The sequence below is a fragment of the Coregonus clupeaformis genome, chromosome 11 (assembly GCF_020615455.1).
Source record: "Coregonus clupeaformis isolate EN_2021a chromosome 11, ASM2061545v1, whole genome shotgun sequence".
NCBI classification, from domain to species: Eukaryota; Metazoa; Chordata; class Actinopteri; order Salmoniformes; family Salmonidae; genus Coregonus; species Coregonus clupeaformis.
Genome location: NC_059202.1, coordinates 17,381,180 through 17,402,119, shown reverse-complemented (window position 1 = coordinate 17,402,119; position 20,940 = coordinate 17,381,180). Strand labels below are relative to the sequence as shown.

The 20,940-nt window shown below is 42.2% G+C and overlaps 3 protein-coding genes across 9 annotated transcripts in view; all 3 read right to left on the bottom strand.

Annotated features, from left to right (window-relative positions):
* The window catches only part of LOC121576641 (enhancer of mRNA-decapping protein 4), a 48,258-nt gene extending 45,055 nt beyond the window's left edge, over positions 1-3,203 (bottom strand). For 2 of the 3 annotated variants that reach the window (XM_041889949.2, XM_041889950.2), the window contains exons 1-3: positions 3,034-3,203; positions 1,973-2,117; positions 1,355-1,466 (exon numbers count right to left, since the gene is read on the bottom strand). In XM_041889949.2, the coding sequence (XP_041745883.1) occupies positions 1,355-1,466; positions 1,973-2,117; positions 3,034-3,121 (345 nt within the window). In that variant the 5' untranslated portion in view covers positions 3,122-3,203. Of the gene's footprint in view, positions 1-1,354; positions 1,467-1,972; positions 2,118-2,203; positions 2,283-3,033 lie in introns of those variants that run through there. The other variant, XM_041889951.2, reaches the window with a different exon arrangement.
* Positions 3,204-3,544: 341 nt separating this feature from the next.
* nutf2 (nuclear transport factor 2) lies at positions 3,545-11,931 on the bottom strand. Of its 4 annotated transcripts, XM_041889953.2 has the most exons (6): positions 11,725-11,922; positions 10,184-10,277; positions 8,263-8,371; positions 7,081-7,152; positions 6,842-6,940; positions 3,545-5,169 (listed from the first exon to the last, which is right to left on the bottom strand). In XM_041889953.2, exons 3-6 carry the CDS (start codon positions 8,359-8,361, stop codon positions 5,056-5,058), a joined length of 384 nt encoding a protein of 127 aa, XP_041745887.1. In that variant the 5' UTR covers positions 8,362-8,371; positions 10,184-10,277; positions 11,725-11,922; the 3' UTR covers positions 3,545-5,055. The 4 variants fall into 4 exon arrangements, with proteins under 4 accessions (XP_041745887.1, XP_041745886.1, XP_041745889.1 ...); XM_041889952.2 differs by lacking the exon at positions 10,184-10,277 and having other exon boundaries at positions 11,725-11,917; XM_041889955.2 differs by lacking the exons at positions 10,184-10,277; positions 11,725-11,922 and adding an exon at positions 11,290-11,701.
* Positions 11,932-12,409: 478 nt separating this feature from the next.
* Positions 12,410-18,716, bottom strand: tsnaxip1 (translin-associated factor X interacting protein 1). Of its 2 annotated transcripts, none has more exons than XM_041889957.1 (16): positions 18,531-18,716; positions 18,279-18,369; positions 18,048-18,154; positions 17,838-17,964; positions 17,585-17,678; positions 17,215-17,411; positions 16,937-17,072; positions 16,663-16,832; positions 16,412-16,571; positions 16,138-16,256; positions 15,903-16,031; positions 15,653-15,811; positions 15,448-15,557; positions 15,229-15,352; positions 12,978-13,084; positions 12,410-12,756 (listed from the first exon to the last, which is right to left on the bottom strand). In XM_041889957.1, the coding sequence occupies exons 1-16, from the start codon at positions 18,578-18,580 to the stop codon at positions 12,546-12,548; spliced, it is 2,091 nt and encodes a 696-aa protein (XP_041745891.1). In that variant the 5' UTR covers positions 18,581-18,716; the 3' UTR covers positions 12,410-12,545. The 2 variants fall into 2 exon arrangements, with proteins under 2 accessions (XP_041745891.1, XP_041745892.1); XM_041889958.1 differs by having other exon boundaries at positions 16,663-16,829.
* Between the last annotated feature and the right edge of the window lie 2,224 nt (positions 18,717-20,940).

The window sequence follows — 20,940 nt, the reverse complement described above, 5'->3', positions numbered from 1 at the left end:
AAAATGTTAAAATGCCCAGTGCAGCCGTTTTTATCTCCATAATAAATAATTTCTCTAACAATTAAGTACACAATTAAGTACACTAAGCCAAGGGTATGTGGACACCCCCTCAAATTAGTGGATTCGGCAATTTCAGCCACACCCGTTGTTGACAGGTGTATAAAATTGAGCACACAGCCATGCAAACTCCATAGACAAACATTGGCCTTACTGAAGAACTCAGTGACTTTCAACGTGGCACTGTCATAGGATGCCGCCTTTACAACAAGTCAGTTAGTCATATTTCTGCCCTGCTAGAGCTGCACCGGTCAACTAAGTGCTATTATTGTGAAGTGGAAACGTCTAGGAGCAACAACGGCTCAGCCGTGAAGTGGTAGGCCACACAAGCTCACAGAACGGGACTGCCGAGTGCTGAAACGTGTAGCGCGTAATAATGGTCTCTCCTCGGTTGCAACACTCATGATCGAGTTCCAAACTGCCTCTGGAAGCAACGTCAGCACAAGAAATGTTCGTCGGGCGCTTCATGAAATGGGTTCCATGGCCGAGCAGCCGCACACAAGCCTAAGATCACCATGCGCAATGCCAAGCGTCGGCTGGAGTGGTGTCAAACTCGCCGCCATTGGACTCTGGAGCAGTGGAAACACGTTCTCTGGAATGATGAATCACGCTTCACCATCTGGCAGTCCGACTGACAAATCTGGGTTTGACGGATGCCAGGAGAATGCTACCTGCCCGAATGCATAGTGCCACCTGTAAAGTTTGGTGGAGGAGGAATAATGGTCTAATCGAGCCAGGCCTAATCGCCCAACATCAGTGCCCGACCTCACTAATGCTCTTGTGGTTGAATGGAAGCAAGTCCACGCAGCAATGTTCCAACATCTAGTGGAAAGCCTTCCCAGAAGACTGGAGGCTGTTACAGCAGCAAAGGGGGGGATCAACTCCATATTAATGCCCATGATTCTGGAATGAGATGTTTGACGAGCAGGTGTCCACATACTTTTGGCCATGTAGTGTAACTCAGTGTAATTGTTTTCCATTTAAAATGGGGGAAAACATTATCAAAATGTATTTAGCAAAAACATTCAAGCAAAAAATTTTGCTAGTACTGTCTGATGAGTACATTTTTGTTCTTTTTATTAGAATCCCCATTAGCCGACGCCAATGGCAACAGCTAGTTTTACTGGGGTCCGACACAATGAAAAATACATTACTGACAAAAATACTTTACAATTTAAAAACATTAACATGTAGACACTTTTACAGTGTTAGTTTCATCAGCTATTGCACAAATATGATACAAAACACAAGAAAAATAGAATTGACTGCACTGGGTCTTCATTCCTCTAAGTCTTACCTTGTTGCTGCCACGGGCCTTGCTGTCAATGCTTGAGTCTCGACTGGCTACAATTTCAACATTGTTGGATGTGATGGGAATGCAAGTGGAGCCATCATCCCCAGAGAGGCAGCTGGTGAAGAAACAAAATACAATGTTTCCAAACTGGGTACTTGATCTCCTGAAGAGATCTAGATGGAACATAATTAATAATAATAATAATACTACATGGGACTTATAATATAGTGCTTTTCAAGGTCTCAAAGTCACTTTACAATTGTAGAAAGAAAAAAAACAGGCCTTGAAAAAACAGACTAAACAACAACATGAACAATGCAAGGGGTGAGCTCAAGGAAGGGAAACAGTGACATATCAGTGTAAGGGGAGGGTAGGGTTTGGATACGAACCCGGTTTAGGGTAAGGGACATGATTGGGGTTAGAATACGAACCCGGTTTAGGGTAAGGTACAGGTTTGGGTTAGGTGGTGCTCAATATGGTGAAGAGGAAGACATTGGTTTCAACATTCAATCAACCCAAATGGTTCTCACAGCATACCAAATGTGCATTTCTATATCTGAGAAATATGTGTAGGCAGAGAAAAATACAACAGAATAAAGAAGAGGTAACGTTATTACTTACATTATCTGACCCTCTTGGGTGTTCATATTATCTGAATTAGGGTCTGTGGATTCAGCCATGGTTGACCTGTTGCCAGCTCCCGGCAGACGTCCATTCAATTCGCCATTGAAAGATGTTTTTCTTTGGTTCTCACATGGAGATGCGTCTACGGAAACAACCAACTGTGAGTAACTGGATATCACCAAACTAAGATTATGATAACTATTTAAAAACCCTATTGTTACAACGTACATTTTTGGCGAGAAAGGGAATCTCGTGTAATTTTAGATGCCACCAAAAAACCCTTTCTTAATGCTGAGCTTCGAGGACTGATATTTCATCGCCTCCAAATAAACTAGGCAACCTCATGCCGCATGATTGGTACCTGCTGCCTAATTAGCTACCTAGCCATTTACTCATCATTTACTAAGCCTATGCGCACTATTCACATGCTAACCAGCTATACATAGTACGCTAGTTTGATAAATAACGTTGTATTACAAACTACCAAGCAAGCAAGCAGCCAACCTGTAGTTAGTAATGTTAGTTAGTTTAGTTAGTAATGTTAGTTAGCTATCTAACGTTAAGTTAGACAACATCCTTTAACGTTGTTAACTACTTTGCTTTATAACTAGGTAGCTAATTACCTAGCTAACGTTAACTTGCATGGTTTTGCAAGCTAGCCTTGTTGCAACTTGTGTATAAAACAATAATGTTGTAAGTTAGCTAGCTAGTTATTTTAATAACTAACTAGTTACTGCGAGCAACCTTTGTCAGCTTGCTAGCTGAACTAGCCTAGCTAGCAGTCCAGCTAACTAATATGTTCGCAAGTTGTAAATTAGCAAACGTAAGCTAGCTAACTAACTTAAGCCACATTTTCACAAGTAATTAACGTTAACTAGCTAGCTACGAATGTGAACATGCTCAGCTAGCTTGCATTTTGCAGCGTTCATCCCTAACGTTTGCTAGCACGCTAACTAGGTAGAACTTTGTAAATGGCTAGGTAGCTAACTAGCTAGTAGAATTAGCTTGTAATGCGGCCTAAAAGCCCTTATCCACCTTTTCATTCCCGGTAAACTTACCGACGTTGTTCCCGGGTCTGTCCAACTTTAATATGTCACGAAGATGCTGGGTTGCACCCTCTATATCTATGTTTGAATTTGAAGCCATAGGTAAGGGATAGAGGGGAAACGGATTCGTCAGAGGGAGCAAAATTATTTATATTTTCCTTCTATGCTGTCAGTTCTGTGAAGCAGGCAAGAATAACGAAGCACTTCTGGGTCACGGATTTTTGGACTCCTTCAGAATAAGAGTCCCATCCTGTATACTTTGTTAATTGAGTAATTATGGCGAAAATGTGCACAATTATTCTTGCTGTTTTCTTTAACATGGTTCGTTGCCCAACGCCACAAACTAGGTGTTCATGCATTCTCCAACCCAACGGCACTAATAAAATAAAGCTATGTCATATAGAAAATCCATTCAGATTCAGAAAACAGCATGATAAACCAAGAAAAATGTGTTGTGCCCATCTCAAATATGCCGAACCCCTTCTTGAACCCTGCTGAAAACCAATAAACACAATAAAAGTCATACTTTTCATAAGTCTTTTATTTCTGTCTGCCACAATAATAGAATACCTTGTACGTCTGTGAATGATAGCAGACCTTGACGAGATGCCTTTAATCTTCTTCAATGAACCAGTGTACCATCAGGGAAAACAATAAACCAGTAGCCAACACACTGGCTGATGAGGGAGGAAAAGCATTAGTTATGCAAGTCATTGATTGACAGCAAACAATGGTAACAATAGATAATTATAAACTGTAAATCAAATCTAAATAGAAAAAAAGAAACTCCATTACTAGTCTACTTTTACTGTTAAAAAAAACATGATAGTATGAGAGAAGTGTCCCCCACTGCCACTTTACTTTTCCTGCAGGAAAAGTCTTTGGGATTTCCTTGTCACACAACAGGCAAGAACTGTTTCTTTATTTTCCAAAACAATGTATGGAATTCAAATGTGCAGTCCGTACATTCTGTCCCATGTGGCAAAGAGATTACATTATATATAACCATAATCATTGTAACAAAAAAAGGAAATAAAAAAGGCATAGTTTGACATATGCCTGTTCCTCCTCTTGCAAAAGAACACCTGCAAAGCCTCTCCAAAAATGTCAGGTCAATGCTACAGTACTTTGATGGCACAAAGTGCTCCCAATTTCCAAGAGCATACTAAAACTCATTATGGGGGTCTATTTCTGTAGTATTGGCCAAAAGAAAACTATGTTTGTGAAAAAATTGAGGGAACCCTATGTCCATATATCTAACAATATCTTGGCATCTTGCTAAAGAAAATACGTGATATAGCAGATCATAAATAAATGTGCTATAGAACTACTGACTAGAACCTAAATTGTTTACAATATAAGGCTAAGAACACAATTAAAATAAGAGTGAGGAGGTGGTGAAGTGGAGGGAGAGAACTTGGTAGAAACGCAGAGGAACAAGAGCTCACATCATTAAGAAAAAGTAAACGGTTTGTGTATCATGGCTTTAGTATTCATTGTCACAGAGAGCATGAGCAGGAAATGGGAAGCTTGCTGGTCTGAGGGAAGGGTGTGTTATTGATAATATTTTCTATGATTCTTTGGATCGCTAGAGCAACCTGACATGACAATGAATGTTAAATTTAACTTTTAAAAAGAGATTTAGTTGTATACAATAAGACAAGCTGATAACACACAGGGGAGTACGATGAGAAAACAAGAGGATATAAGACATTGAGTCCGAACATAAAACTAAAACGGCGCAGGTAAATTGGCATCTTCAGATATTTAAGCTCCCCAGCATCATGCAGGTCAGCATATGGAAATGGGACTCTGATGGATCTGCGAACTCTCAGCAAAGGAACAGATCTCATTTCAGTTGGAGGCATGTAGCCTATGTGCCTGCATGTCTCTGTGATTGACATCTGGAATCCGGTGTAATTTCTCAAACAGGTATGGATGATGCAGAGAGGAGGTTGGGCGTTTAGGTGTCGCTGCAAGACTTCCCCCATCCTCAGCCTTCCCTCACATCCCCCCTGCCCACCTCTGGTGTCCTTAGCCGAAATTGTGCAGCGCGAGCCGGAACATGTCATTGGTGCATACCCAGGCATCATTAATGTTCTTCAGGATGAAACTCTGATGAAATCCCATGATTGGGTCCTCATCAGCCTGTAACACAAAGACAGAGCTCAGTAAAGTCACAGTTATATGACAGTGAATCCAATCCACAGTTGGGTGCATCTCTGACAATAGTTGATTCTGGCTGGGTCGAAGCGACAAACTGCCTGCACACAACACACATTCCTGTTATACCCCTCTATCCATTAACTTATACAATCAATAGGCTTGTGGCAAACCCCAATTTTCTAGCTAAACAGTGCACAAGCAGGTATGAACAGGCACTAATGGAGATAGAGCCACGGACAAAAAGCAGGTCATCTCTTTAGGTGTCAATGGAGACAAGGCTTACACAACTCCGTAAGGGTAACTGCTCAGTGATCATGACAGCATTGGCATCTTCAAATGACACATTACTGTTCTAAAAAGCAGCTTGCAAGATCAAGGTCCACAGTGAAGATCAGAGCTTGCATATAATGCCATTACTGTGTTTGCGATAATTTGTCAAACAAGCCAGCCTTCACTATTATCTAGGTTCAGATTCAACAAACCAATTGTTTGTCCCAGTTTATAGTGCAATTCCCCTCTCTTTAAAAAGAGATTCTCCTGTACTTTGTATACTTTTTAGCCAGTAGTTCTGAAAGTAGCACCCATGAGCCAAAAGTGGTCCTGAAAATTGCGTACTACATCACATATGTGCACCACGTCATTGCTCTCTCTCGCTCTGCTGTTTGTGATTCTGGGTAGCTGTCACTCAAATGGCAAAGGGCTGAATCTCATCGTCTGGAACTCAAATTGCTAGGGGGCTGGCCCACGTGGGGAGAAATGTAGGAAAAATGGCGCAGCAAGTTTCCAGAAAACAGCTGCTTTCAAACTAGGTATTTTGTGGCCAATTGCGGTAAGACAGTAATTATGCTCATAGATTATGCATGTATGAACTACACATTGACACGTCCAGCCCAAAGAGGGAGGTTTAAAAAATACGTACTAGTCGCCAAAGTACCAGAGCATGTCTTTAAGCAGAGAGGGAAAAACTGGTGAATAGATTACATTTTTAGCGCCCTGAACGCACTGTGGTCTCTCATTACCAAACTCCAGTATGGAAGAATCCTCTATGGCGTGAGATTAGTAAAAGCCCAACTGAACCATGGTCACTCAGAACACAGATCCTTACTGACAGTAAGTAGGGGGAAGATGGGTAATAAGACCACAGATAGGTCAAAGGTTGTGCAGGGCAAGCCTGAAGAATTCGTTGGTGCAAACCCAGGCATTGCTGTAATTTTTCAGCAAAAAGGTCTGCTGGAAGCCCAGGACCTGGTCATCATCTGCCTGAGAGACAGACAAAATACAATAGCCCTGACTTCTAATGTACAAACTACTCACCTACCTCACACACACATACCCTTGTTTTTCCTAACATAGGAAGGCTTGGTCCATGGCTTATTCTGTCTATTTGCTTAGGCAGATGAATAAAAGCATAGCTAGTTATATCAACTTGGTGAACAAAGGGCTTGAAACTGTGAAGCTGAAAACAGATGTTAAAAAGCACAGCTAGGTACAACACAGTTTCATCCAACAGACACAACCCTGACTCTTCATTTAAAACGGTTGAAACAAATAGTAATTTTCAAAGCAGGTGGGGATTTCTAGTCTGTAAGCTATTCAGTTGTTAGTTTAAACTGGCAATAATCATTTTTACAGTAATAGAATGAGAAATACTTACTTTTAGTTGTCCTACTACCATACTCATTATACAGCTGTCAGGGGTGGGCTGGTGGTCTTGTGCTGTTATACTGTGAGCTATTTTTAAGAAGGGGAGAGTCTGAAAAGAAGAAATAAGAAACAGATGTATCCGAGACAAGCACATTCCACCAATATATCCTGTTCAATCAGCGCACTCCTGACATACTATTGACACATTCCATTCTGTCATGCTCAGGTATATTTTAAAATGTCACTCACAGAAAGTTTCTCCACAATCGCTGCTTTTCCCTGGAATTGCTGTCCCTCCCACGTAAGGCATGATGCATCGATCTGTAAAAAGGAAAAGCAGAGGTTTGAGTTTGTCAGGGGGGAGAAGGCACATTGGTGGTATAGGGTGGAAGGATGTGAGGTATCTGTTTTATTAATGACTAACTTTTCTACGCATACTCAAGTTAGGGTATGAGAGGGTGAGGGAATATGCAACTATTTAGTCAAGTACCATGTGGAAGAAGAATAGAAGAACGGGCTCTGCTGCTCTTATCTTATTATTTGATGAAAATATAATTGTTTGGAGGGCAAAATAGTTGCCAGAAGCCTTTCAGTAATAGATTTGTATAATAATGTAAATGAGTCATAGTTTGTGCAGTTCTCCTCCCATCTAAAAATATAAATTGTGCTACCAATAGGGGGCTCACAAACAATACCTTGCCTCAAGAATGCTAACTAAGCTGAATGTAAAGAAAAGGGCACAATCAACAACTTGCTTGTTCTCATGATTGATAAATGGACATTACAATTATTTGAACAGCTTAAAATAAGTAACTATATGCTGTCTATTGTACCTCTTATTGAAATATATTATGCTTTAGCTTGTAAGTGTCAAAGTAGTATGCATATTTGCATGTCCCACAGTCTAACTTGATACTTCTTTGGCCCAAAACGTTCCTCAGATGAATGCTTTTTCAAAACTTATTTGATCTAGGATCAGTCTCAAACACATAAACCAAGTAACGGTTTGAACAGTAACATTGAAATAGGGCAAGACTACGGAACCCCCCGAAAAAAAATAAAAAATTTAAAATTAAAAAATTAAAAATTAAAATAAAATTACAAAAAGACTACAGAACATGTATTGATTCAACAATCTTTCCCTTGGTTAGTGTTTGGGATGGAATTATCAGGGAGCATTTGCTCACAGGACTGGAGATACTGTATGACGCACTACTTTTCTATTTGAAAAATGACTGAACATTACATTAACAAATATCCAATTCATTGTTGAAAATCATTACTGAATTAGTTATAAGATGCAGAGGTGGTTAGACAGTTGAAAGGTGATGGTGGAATAAATGCAAGGGGGTGAAGACTGCAGTGGTGAGAACAGGACACAAGAAAGCAGAACTATGATTAATGTTCATTGGTACAGACAGATCCACTCACATATATTGCTCCAAGCTGTGTCCTGTCAGTGTCAAAGAGCTGGTAGTAATGTTGCACAAAGCTGGATCCTATCTGTTCCCAAATCGGCTTTTCCCCCATTCTGAATCACCTGGAAACAAGCTCAAGTGGAAGAGACAATCTTATGAGTGTACAGTCCTAGTGGTGTGGATGACATGGACTAAACTCAAGAAATCTGGGCAAAAAAGACCAGGTAGCGCTTGTGGGGTTTGTACTTTAGGGGCAAAAGTGCCTTGCGGTCAGAGGCCGAGCAGTTGCCATACCAGGCAGTGATGCAACCAGTCAGGATGCTCTTGATGGTGCAGCTGTAGAACCTTTTGAGGATCTGAGGACCCATGCCAAATCTTTTCAGTCTCCTGAGGGGGAAATAGGCTTTGTTGTGCCCTCTTCACAGCTGTCTTGGTGTGTTTGGACCATGATAGTTTGTTGGTGATGTGGACACCAAGGAACTTGAAGCTCTCAACCTGCTCCACTACAGCCCTGTCAATGAAAATGGGGAGTGCTCGGTCCGCTTCTTTTTCCTGTGGTCCACAATCATCTCCTTTGTCTTGATCACGTTGAGGGAGAGGTTGTTGTCCTGGCACCACACGGCCAAGTCTCTGACCTCCTCCCTATAGGCTGTCTCGTTGTTGTCGGTGATCAGGTCTACCACTGTTGTGTCATGAGCAAACATAATGATGGTGTTGGAATCGTGCCTGGCCATGCAGTCATGAGTGAACAGGGAGTACAGGAGTGGACTGAGCACGCACCCCTGAGGGGCCCCCGTGTTGAGGATCAGCGTGGCGGATGTGTTGTTATTTACCCTTACCACCTGGGGGCGGCCCGTCAGGAAGTCCAGGATCCAGTTGCAGAGGGAGGTGTTTAGTCCCAGGGTCCTTAGCTTAGTGATGAGCTTTGAGGGCACTGGTGTTGAAAGCTGAGCTGTAGTCAATGAATAGCATTCTCACATAGGTGTTCCTTTTGTCCAGGTGTAAAAGGGCAGTGTGGTGCGCAATAGAGATTGCATCATCTGTGGATCTGTTGGGGCGATATGCAAATTGGAGTGGGTCTAGGGTTTCTGGGACAATTGAAATGAAGTCATTAGGCCCTAATCTATGGATTTCACATCTGGGAATACAGATATGCATCTGTTGGTCACAGATACCTTGAATGAAAAAAAAAAACAGTCAGTATTTGGTGTGACCATTATTTGCCTCATGCAGCGCGACATCTCCTTCGCAGAGTTGATCAGGCGGTTGATTGTGGCCTGTGGAATGTTGTCCCACTCTTCAATGGCTGTGCGAAGTTGCTGGATATTGGCAGGAACTGGAACACGCTGTCATATACGTCGATCCACAGCATCCCAAACATTCTCAATGGGTGACGTCTGGTGAGTATGCAGGCCATGGAAGAACTGGGACATTTTCAGCTTTCAGGAATTGTGTACAGAACCTTGCGACCTGGGGCTGTGCAGTATCATGCTGAAACAGGAGGTGAGGGCGGAGGATGAATGGCATGACAATGGGCCTCAGGATCTCGTCACAGTATCTCTGTGCATTCAAATTGCCATCGATAAAATGCAATTGTGTTCGTTATCCGTAGCTTATGCCTGCCCATACCATAACCCCACCGCCACCATGGGGCACTCTGTTCACAACGTTAACATCAACAAACTGCTCGCCCACACAACCCCATGCACGCTGTCTGCCATCTGCACGGTACAGTTGAAACCGGGATTTATCCACGAAGAGCACACTTCTCCAGCGTGCCAGTGGTCATCAAGGGTGAGCATTTGCCCACTGAAGTTGGTTACAACGCCAAACTGCAATCAGGTCAAGACCCTGGTGAGGACAACGAGCACACAGATGAGCTTCCCTGAGACGGTTTCTGACAGTTTGTGCAGAAATTCTTCAGTTGTACAAACCCAGTTTCATCAGCTGCCCGGTGGCTGGTCTCAGATGATCCCTCAGGTGAAGAAACCAGATTTGGAATCCTGGGCTGGCGTGGTTACACGTGGTCTGTGAAAATGACGGAGGCGGCTTATGGTAGAGAAATTAACATTAAATTCTCTGACAACAGCTCTGGTGGACATTCTAGTCAGCACGCCAGTTGCACGCCCCCTCAAAACATCTGTGGCATTGTCTTGTGTGACAAAACTGCACATTTGAGAGTGGCCTTTTATTGTCCCCAGTACAAGGTGCACCTGTGTAATGATCATGCTGTTTAATCAGCTTATTAATATGCCACACCTGTCAGGTGGATGGATTATCTTGGCAAAGGCGAAATGCTCACTAACAGGGATGTAAACAAATTTGTGCACAAAATTTAAGAGAAGTAAGCTTTTTGTGGATCTTTTATTTCAGCTCATGAAACATGGGACCAAGACTTTACATGTTGCATCTATATTTTTGTTCAGTATAGGAAATACATTTTGGAATTCAGTGCTTCAACATTACATTAACAGCACCAATAATACATGCATTGACTAAATGGAGCACTGTAGAGTATTCTTCTTTGGGGCTTTTTCAGAAAACAGAGACAGCTGATAGGATAAGAATATGCTTAATTGGCAGAGCAAGCAAACTACGCGCACTACTTTAGCACAATTTAGCAAATACCACCAAGGGCCATAGTATAGCAACAGTTACACCCAAATTATGGTGTTACCTATTCTGACAATGCTAGCTAGCTAGCTAGCTAGTTAGTTAGTCTTGTTTTGTTCTGAACAGTGCACTGTCTGTGACCGCGTCACTGCATCTCACGTGACCCCCCCAACGCACGATAACTTTCTACGAAGATTGCATACCTAGCTACCTCAGTTATTCACATAAACCTAGCAAATAGTCGTTTATAAATCATCCCTTGGACTATAATTGCAAAACGTTATATCCAATCTTGTCGTTTGAGATTTAAAAGAGAAGTTCGCTACTAGCTAGCTAACCCAGTTAACGTTACCAAGTTATACCAGATATAGTAGCTAGCTACTATAGCAAACGTAAAATGTTAGTCAGCTGAATGCTAGCTACTTACACAGTCCGCTCACTCATGTTGGACTCGTTCTTTGACTTTGGCTGAGCTAGCTAGCATAGGCAAGGCTAATATCAAAGATCAAACGTTGGTTGGTTGTCTGACTAGCTAGATGTACCGTATTGCTTAGCTAATAAAATACAATTACACAGGTCGAGCAAATACAATCTTCAGTGAATGCTAGATATACAAATGGTATGGCACGTGCTTTCGCACTATCGGCTGCTTAAAATACACTAACCGTTACTCAACATACTCTTTCGACTGGGCCCAGACAGAACATAGGCGTGTCCTAGCTATCACTTTTGGCGAGCCACCGCCTGTCAAAAAGGTATATAAACTTATCAATTCTCAAACATAATACGATACGGTTGTTGCTAGAAGACAAAACATGTTTCAATTTAATATAGAATGACGTTTTTTAGAAAAACTACTTACCGCGAACCCAAAACCGTGCCCCGGCTCCCAGTTATGGCGATTACACCAGTTTAGGCGCATGCTCATCTGTTCTTATGCTATGTGGGAAATGAAGTTCTTCAATCTATACTGCTGGTAGGTTTTTCCACCTACACGAAACCCTCAGCAGACAAAAACATAGTAGCTACTATAGGTCCTCTGTAGCTCAGCTGGTAGAGCACGGCGCTTGTAACGCCAAGGTAGTGGGTTCGATCCCCGGGACCACCCATACACAAAAAAAAAGAAATGTATGCACGCATGACTGTAAGTCGCTTTGGATAAAAGCGTCTGCTAAATGGCATATATTATTATTATAGTACCTCTTAATCAGCCCACTTTGATGACGGTAAACTACATTTGTTGTGGAAATGACAAGGATGGGTAGAATGGCCATGGTTCAAAACTACACATGATTTTACATGCGGACATCCACAAGATGGCACAGTTCTAATGGCACTGTGTGTCACTGTAAACAGAAGTTTGAATTGAGTATCCACACACTGCTCCGGTGAACAATTTGCTAGCCTGGCTGCTCGATCACCAGAGTAGAATGTGACAGCTCAACTTTGGAATGCTAATGTTGTTACGTAAACACTGCATTTCTGACACTGATAATAAATGACTGTGTGAAACACATTTGACTTACAGATAATTTCAGTAACAACAGTTGGTTTAAGTGTTTGTTTAATGTTCAACCTGGTTCCCTTGAAAATATATAATGAGTTCGCAGGCCGCAATGATAGCAAAGAAACATGCAGTTAGATGCCTGACGGCTACCACTTTCTAAAAGTGCTTAGAGTGATTCAGTCCTGTTGTGGTGCAGGCCCAGCCCTGGTCACATCCACTGCCAGGAGGCGCTGCAGGGCCAGCTCTGTGTCCATTTGTGTTGTGTGCTGCTCTAGCTCCTCCTGGGGTATCTGGAATGCCATAGTTAGGACCCAGTCCAGTGTGGTAGCGTCCTGAGAGGGGTCAATGTTCTTAAAGGCAGCACTTAGATCGGCCACAGTCACCTCTCTGAATCAAAAACACAATGCCCCTGATTATCCTTTCAAAACGGTTTACACTTTTCAAACAACAATGAAACAAGGGTATTACTTGTGCAAATGTTGATCTGTGTACATTTACGTCACTTAGCAGACGCTCTTATCCAAAGCGACTAAGGCAGATTTTTCCCCTAGTCGGCTCTTAACTGCTAGGCTACCTGCCGCCCTACATGGTGTATATGCTTCTCTTACCCTTTGCCTCCCAGCTGAGTCCTCAGTTGGGCGATGTACATGTGCCTCTCTGTGGAGGCCTGCTTCTTCACCAGATTCAGAAAGTCTTTGTGTTTCCCATCTGCATCCTACATAGGACATAGCACCACGTCTTTGCCACAGGTGATGGTAATGGCAGCCTACAGTGCATTCTGAAAGTATTCAGACCCCTTTACTTTTTCCACATTTTGTTATGTTACAGCCTTATTCAAAAATGGATTAAATAGTCCCCCCCACCCACATCAAACTACACACAATACCCCATAATGACGAAGCAAAAACAGGTTTTTATATATTTTTTTCACATTTTATAAATCAATAAACGGACATTTCACATTTACATAAGTATTCAGACACTTTACTCAGTACTTTGTTGAAGCACCTTTGGCAGAAATTACAGCCTTGAGTCTTCTTTGGTATGACGCTACAAGCTTGGCACACCTGTAGATCCTCTCAAGCTCTGTCAGGTTGGATGGGGAGTGTTGCTGAACAGCTATTTTCAGGTCTCTCCAGAGATGTTAGACTGGGTTCAAGTCTGGGCTCTGGCTGGGCCACTCAAGGACATTCAGAGACTTGTCCCGAAGCCACTCCTGCGTTGTCTTGGCTGTGTGCTTAGGGTCGTTGTCCTGTTGGAAGGTGAACCTTAGCCCCAGTCTGAGCGCTCTGGAGCAGGTTTTCATCAAGGATCTCTCTGTACTTTGCTCCGTTCATCTTTCATTGATCCTGACTAGTCTCCCAGTCCCTGCCGCTGAAAAACATCCCCACAGCATGATGCTGCCACCACCATGCTTCACCACAGGGATGGTGCCAGGTTTCCTCCAGACGTGACCTTTGGCATTCAGGCCAAAGAGTTCAATTTTGATTTCATCAGACCAGAAAATCTTGTTTCTCATGGTGAGTCCTTTAGGTGCCTTTTGGCAAACTGAAGCGGACTGTCATGTGCCTTTTACTGAGGAGTGGCTTCCGTCTAGCCACTCTACCATAAAGGCCTGATTTGGTGGAGTGCTGCAGAGACGGTTGTCCTTCTGGAAGGTTCTCCCATCTCCACAGAGGAACTCTGGAGCTCTGTCAGAGTGACCAAGACCCTTCTCCCTCTCCCTCTCCCTGACCAAGACCCTTCTCCCTCGATTGCTCAGTTTGGCAAGGCGGCCAGCTCTAGGAACAGTCTTGGTAGTTCCAAACTTCTTAAATTTAAGAATGATGGAGGCCACTGTGTTCTTGGGGACCTTCAATGCTGCAGAAATCTGTTGGTACCCTTCCCCAGATCTGTGCCTTGACACAATCCTGTCTCGTAGCTCTACGGACAATCCTGTCTCGGAGCTCTACGGACAATTCCTTCGACCTCATGGTTTGGTTTTTGCTCTGACATGCACTGTCAACTGTGGGACCTTATATGGGGTGGCGCACAATTGGCACAGCGTCGTCCAGGGTAGGGGAGGGAATGGCCGGCAGGGATGTAGCTCAGTTGATAGAGCATGGCGTTTGCAACGCCAGGGTTGTGGGTTTGATTCCCAGGGGGAGCCAGTATGAAAAAAAATAATACAAAAAGAATGTATGCACTCAATAATGTAAGTCGCTCTGGATAAGAGCGTCTGCTAAATGACTAAAAAATGTACATGTAAAATATTATATAGACAGGTGTGTGCCTTTCCAAATCATGTCCAATCAATTGAATTGACCACAGGTGGACTCCAACCAAGTTGTAGAAACATCTCAAGGGTGATCAATGGAAACAGGATGCACCTGAGCTCAATTTTGTGTCTCATAGCAAAGGTTCTGAATACTTATGTAAATAAGTTATTTGTTTTTAATTTTTAATACATTTGCAAACATTTCTAAACCTGTTTTCACTTTGTCATTATGGGGTATTGTGTGTAGATTGAGGGGAAAAAATTATTTAATCAATTTTAGAATAAGGCTGTTACATAACAAAATGTGGAAAAAGTCAAGGGGTCTGAATACTTTCTGAATGCACTGTACTATATGTACTGTCTATATTGTCTTGTGAAGGTTGTGTTTCAGTGTGGTAGTATATTACTATTTTATAAACAGCATACATTGATGCTATTGTATACATCAAGGGTACTTAAATACTTTTTGAGAAGGTCCGATCCCTGAAATTTCCGGACCATGGTCCGCCTATTGAATATGGCTGGTATACCTCTATCAAAACGGGATCATGAAATTATGTGGACTGAGGTGTGAAACTTTGGACTGAGACCACAAAAGCTACCTCTGTATACAGTCTTTGGTATGGGAGGCTTTCACCATTGTTGTCTAGCTCGGCCTGAGCTGTGGTCACTAGCTCATCAATGTCTTGCTCTCTTTTCAGAGGGAAAGCCATTTTCAAGTAATCTCTGCAAAACAGAGGCCATTTTATAAAGCCCACTCACTGTCATAATCGTAATGTTTGTGACTTTAATCTGTACTGTAATTTGATTATCTGCATTACCTGAAATCCTGAACACTGAGCATCCCACTCTCTGTACTGTCACTGTGGATCAACACTTTCAGCAGGTTAGACAGTAGATGTGTCTGACCATGGTACACACTCTCATCCACCTGTTAACAATACATTTATAATAATCAAATCATGCACAATCCTTTCTCAAACTCATAGGAAGAGCTCTGTATAACACATTTGCAAGATCACACACCTTTCCTGTGAGAATGTCATTGAAGAGGCTGACAGGGTCATCCTTTTGGTGTTGACGAATGCCCTCTACTAAGCTATAAGCCCACTCCCCAGCCTTTTCCCCATATTGGCTCTCCAGATGTTGCCGCAGAAACTCGGGAAGATTGCTGCTTTCATCTCTCTTAAGAGAAATACAAGTAGAAGAAATATCAGAGTCAAACGGTGTATGAAATATTAACTGATTATTTGAAAAAAGAAAGGTATCAGTTTACCCTTTCATCCTCAATGACCTTCTCCTTCCAAACCTCCTTGAGGATTCTCACAACATCAGCCTTCTTTAGCCTATGTTTCTTCAACTGCCCCTCATAGCGCAGATATATGGGCACATCTTCAGAAGTACCCTGAGTGGACACAGGGTGAAGACCTTTTGACCATGCCATTATTTTTGGAAATGTGTTGTTGTTGATGTTCAGGCACTTTGAAAGTTCGGCAGGGAGGGAGGTTTACCAGTCCGGTGAAAAACTCTGAGGTCTTTCCTCCCAGTTCTGCTAGCAGGATCTCCAGACGCCGCTGGCTGGACTGGCCCTGGGAGAGCTCTGCCCAACTCTCACTACCTCCCAGCACGTCTGTAATCACACAGTGCTGTGTAAATGTTCTGATCTAAAATTGTTTATAGTGATTCAGTCACAAAGCAAAACTCTAAGCACTACTACCAACAATACCATAGCACAAATGTGAAGGGGAAAAAAACAGAACCTAGAGCAATTCTTCTATGTGATACCTGCACACTGCTCCCATTCTGGCCTGGGGGTAGAGGCCTCTTTGAAGCCCTCCAGTTCTCCCTGGAGGCTGTCCCTCTGTGTTGTGACTTGCTTGTGCACCTCAAGCAGTGTGTCATATTCAGCCTTCATCTGATCAAAGTCTTTCTGCAGGGTCTCCAGCTGGGATAGGTGCAAAGAGAGATTCAACACTCATTCAGGTCTGAAGAAGTGAGTCTGCTGTGGTTGAATCGAACATTTCACTGTACTGTACCTTAAGCAAGTTCTCTTTGTGGGTATAATCCAACGTCTCCCAGTCACGACGGGGCACTACGTCTCCATACTCAGCATGCAAGCGATTTAGCTCCACCTGGGCTTTAGTCAGGTCCTCTCGACACACCTTCAGAGCCAATTTCTCCTTCACTGGGTCCTCCATTTCCACTTCTGATGGAAAGGAACAGGTTTTCAGAGGTGACAACACTCCACACTTCGCTTACATCAAGACAGTTGATCAATCATTATTTTATTGTTAAATATTTTTTTACCACCTTCCTGCTCTTCCTCGGGTTCCTCGTCTGGTCCATAGCTCATGCTGCTGATGTTGGCGATGAGCAGCTTGCGAGCATCACATTCTTCTCTGTACATCAGATACTGAGCGGCCAGGTCTGCCTGCAGACAACACACCTGAGAAGAACAAGAGAAAGAGCGATGAAGGAGAGTTCAGGCAGCCCATGCATGGTTGATATGAGACAGAATAACTTTAATTAGGTGTTTTCATAGCAGCACTGGTGTGATTGAGACTGAGCCTAGTGGGTAAGCACTGTACCTGGGTCTGCAGGGCACTTTGTGTCTCTTTCATGTTTTCAATAACCTTTAGAAGGTGTTGGCGCTCTTGCTTCAGGGCCCTGATCTCTGCCCTCTCCTCCTCTCGCAGGCCCAGGATCCTCTTCTCACACTGTTCTGACACCACAACCAGACGAGCACTGAGGGGCTCCAGCTCCCGGATCTGGTCCCGTAGGTATGCTGCAGAAATGGACGTCATAGACAATCAAATCCAACATCCTATAAGCATGACATCTTTAAGTCTATCTAATACTTCCATTCATCCTTGTTTTGCTGTCCAGACTCACATTCACCATAACAATATAGGCCTATATGCCACAATCACAAACATTCCATGCTGCAATGCCACACACCTAATGTGATTTCATATTCATTTTTTATGGCACACAGAAGTGGCTTGTACGTTTTGAAGTCCTCAATGAAACAGCCAAAGACCTCCCGGTATGCCTGCGTATGACAGGTAGACAGAGGGCAGATTTTGTGACTTGACAACCTAGTGAAAATGAATCTATACGCTATACTCCTTATTTATAGTAAGGTAAATACACTCTAACAATGCCTAAATTACATGGATAACGTGTAAATTATATGACAGATGGATGGGACCTGTAGTTTGCGCTCCTGGACTTTTGGTCGTTGTGGGTCAAGAGCCTGCAGCTCCTTCTTTAGGTAGCTTTCAAGCTGCTCCAGGAATCGTGGCTTCCCCACAGGGCCACCAAACTCATCACCACATCTGTAGCACATTATCCATCACAGTAAATCCTTCCACAACTTTAACCCTATATCATATTACAGTGCATATAATTTGCTAAATACCCATGGTTCCTGATCTCTCCACCTGAAGTATGTCTCCTCCCCTGCTGAATAACTTGAGAGGTGACATGGGCAGGCCAGGTTGACAGGTAGCCTGAGGTACAGCCAACCTGACAGGGAGTGAGATAAAACGTTAAAAAAAAGAATTGCTAGCAGAGGAACGAATAGTGTACTTTGTGTGCATATCAATAAGTCCCAAACGATCCAACCTAGCTAGCTAACTGCTTATCTTACTCTGGTTGATGCTCTACATGAGCCAGGACAGCCAATTGCCACTTCTCGCCCAGTTCTTTTTTCAGCGTTATGTTGACACTCAGACGACAGTCTGAAAGTGAGATGGAAACAAGCAGCTAACTATAAATTATTTGTATTATTATTATTTGATTCGCTTAGTAACGTTACTGTCATAGACTAACGTTATCTGAGTGAGCTAGCTCAGTTAACGTTAACGTACTACTCTACTGTAAATTGGACAAAGCCACTTGCCGTTCAAACGATGATAAAGGTGGTAATCTAATATCTTTCTGTGTCGACATCGGTTATGTTTAGATGCAGAAAACAAGCGAGCTAGCTAGTTAGCAAATACATTAATAATATTTAATCCCTCTTCAATTAGGTTAGCTAGTTAGCTATTTGCTTCCCTTCAGACCAATGCTTCAGACACACGGCCGAATTGTTATGTTTACACAATGTTGCCATGGAAATGAAGGACCCAGGAAGGACCCCAAATAGCAGACCATCGCGCGCCAGATACTTTTGCGTCCCTGGAGAACCTTGCCAGAGAGAAGGTGTAAACAACTTTGACCTGTTTCAGGACTTAATCAAATATGTTTTATCTGTGACTTAATGATGTATGTACAGTGCTGTAAAGTACTTAAGTAAAAATACTTTAAAGTACTACTTAAGTAGTTTTTTGGGCTATCTGTACTTTACTATTTATATTTTTGACAACATTTACTTTTACTTCACTACATTCCTAAATAAAATAATGTACTTTTTACTCCATACATTTTCCCTGACACCCAAAAGTACTTGTTACATTTTGAATGTTTTGAAGGACAGGAAACGTTTCCAATTCACTCAGGTATCAAGAGAACATCCCTGGTCATCCCTACTGCCTCTGATATGGAAGACTCACTAAACACATGCTTCATTTGTAAACTATGTAGGTGTTGGAGTGTGTCCCTGGCCATCCGTAAATAATTAAAAAATAGAAAATGGTGCCGTCTGGTTTGCTTAATATAAGGAATTTGAAATAATTCATACCAATTTATAAGTATTATTTTACTTGGTGACTTTCACTTTTACTTGAGTCATTTTCTATGAAGGTATCTTTACTTTTACTCAAGTATGACAATTGGGTACTTTTTCCACCACTGTGTATGCACCATCTGAAACATTTTTCTAAATATTTGCTGCTCTCTTGATCAAGAGAACATCCCTGGTCATCCCTACTGCCTCTGATCTGGCGGACTCACTAAACACACATGCTTCTTTTCTAATTGATGTCGGAGTGTTGGAGTGTGCCCCTGGCTATCCGTAAAAAAATAAAAATAAAAATGATAATAATATGGTGCCTTCTAGTTTGCTTAATATAAGGAATTTGAAATAATTTATACTTTTAGTTTTGTACTTAAGTATATTTTAGGAATTACATTTACTTTTGATACTTAAGTATATTTTAAACCAAATACTTCTAGACTTTTACTTTTACTCAAGTATGACAATTGGGTACTTTTCCACCACTGCCTGTTTCAGAATCATCTCAATGATCTTGAGTTGAAATGGATGCAGCTGTCTGACAGACTGGCAAACATTATCCACAAACATTGCGTTTAAAAATCTGGATTATTAGTTTAAGACCCATTCGAGACACAAAAACATACTGAATGTATGCCACAATGTATGCCTGTATGTACAGTTTAAGTCGGAAGTTTACATACACTTAGGTTGGAGTCATTAAAACTCGTTTTTCAACCACTCCACAAATGTCTTGTTAACAAACTATAGTTTTGGCAAGTCGGTTAGGACTTCTACTTTGTGCAGGACACAAGTAATATTTCGAACAATTGTTTAGAGACAGATTATTTAATTTATAAACTGCATCACAATTCCAGTGGGTCAGAAGTTTACAAACACTAAATTGACTGTTCCTTTAAACAGCTTGGAAAATTCCAGAAAGTGATGTCATGGCCTTAGAAGCTTCTGATAGGCTAATTGACATCATTTGAGTCAATTGGAGGTGTACCTGTGGATGTATTTCAAGGCCTACCTTCAAACTCAGTGCCTCTTTGCTTGACATCATGGGAAAATCAAAAGAAATCAGCCAAGACCTCAGAAAATAAATTGTAGACCTCCACAAGTCTGGTTCATTATTGGGAGCAATTTCCAAATGCCTGAAGGTACCACGTTCATCTGTACAAACAATAGTACGTAAGTATAAACACCATGGGACCACGCAGCCGTCATACCGCTCAGGAAGGAGACGCGTTCTGTCTCCTAGAGATGAACGTACTTTGGTGCGAAAAGTGCAATCAATCCCAGAACAACAGCAAAGGACCTTGTGAAGATGCTGGAGGGAACAGGTACAAAAGTATTTATATCCACAGTAAAATGAGTCCTATATCGACATAACCTGAAAGGCCGCTCAGCAAGGAAGAAGCCACTGCTCCAAAACCGCCATAAAAAAGCCAGACTACGGTTTGCAACTGCACATGGGGACAAAGATCGTACTTTTTGGAGAAATGTCCTCTGGTCTGATGAAACAAAAATATAACTGTTTGGCCATAATGACCATTGTTATGTTTGGAGGAAAAAGGGGGTTCTTGCAAGCCAAAGAACACCATCCCAACCGTGAAGCACGGGGGTGCTTTGCTGCAGGAGGGACTGGTGTGCT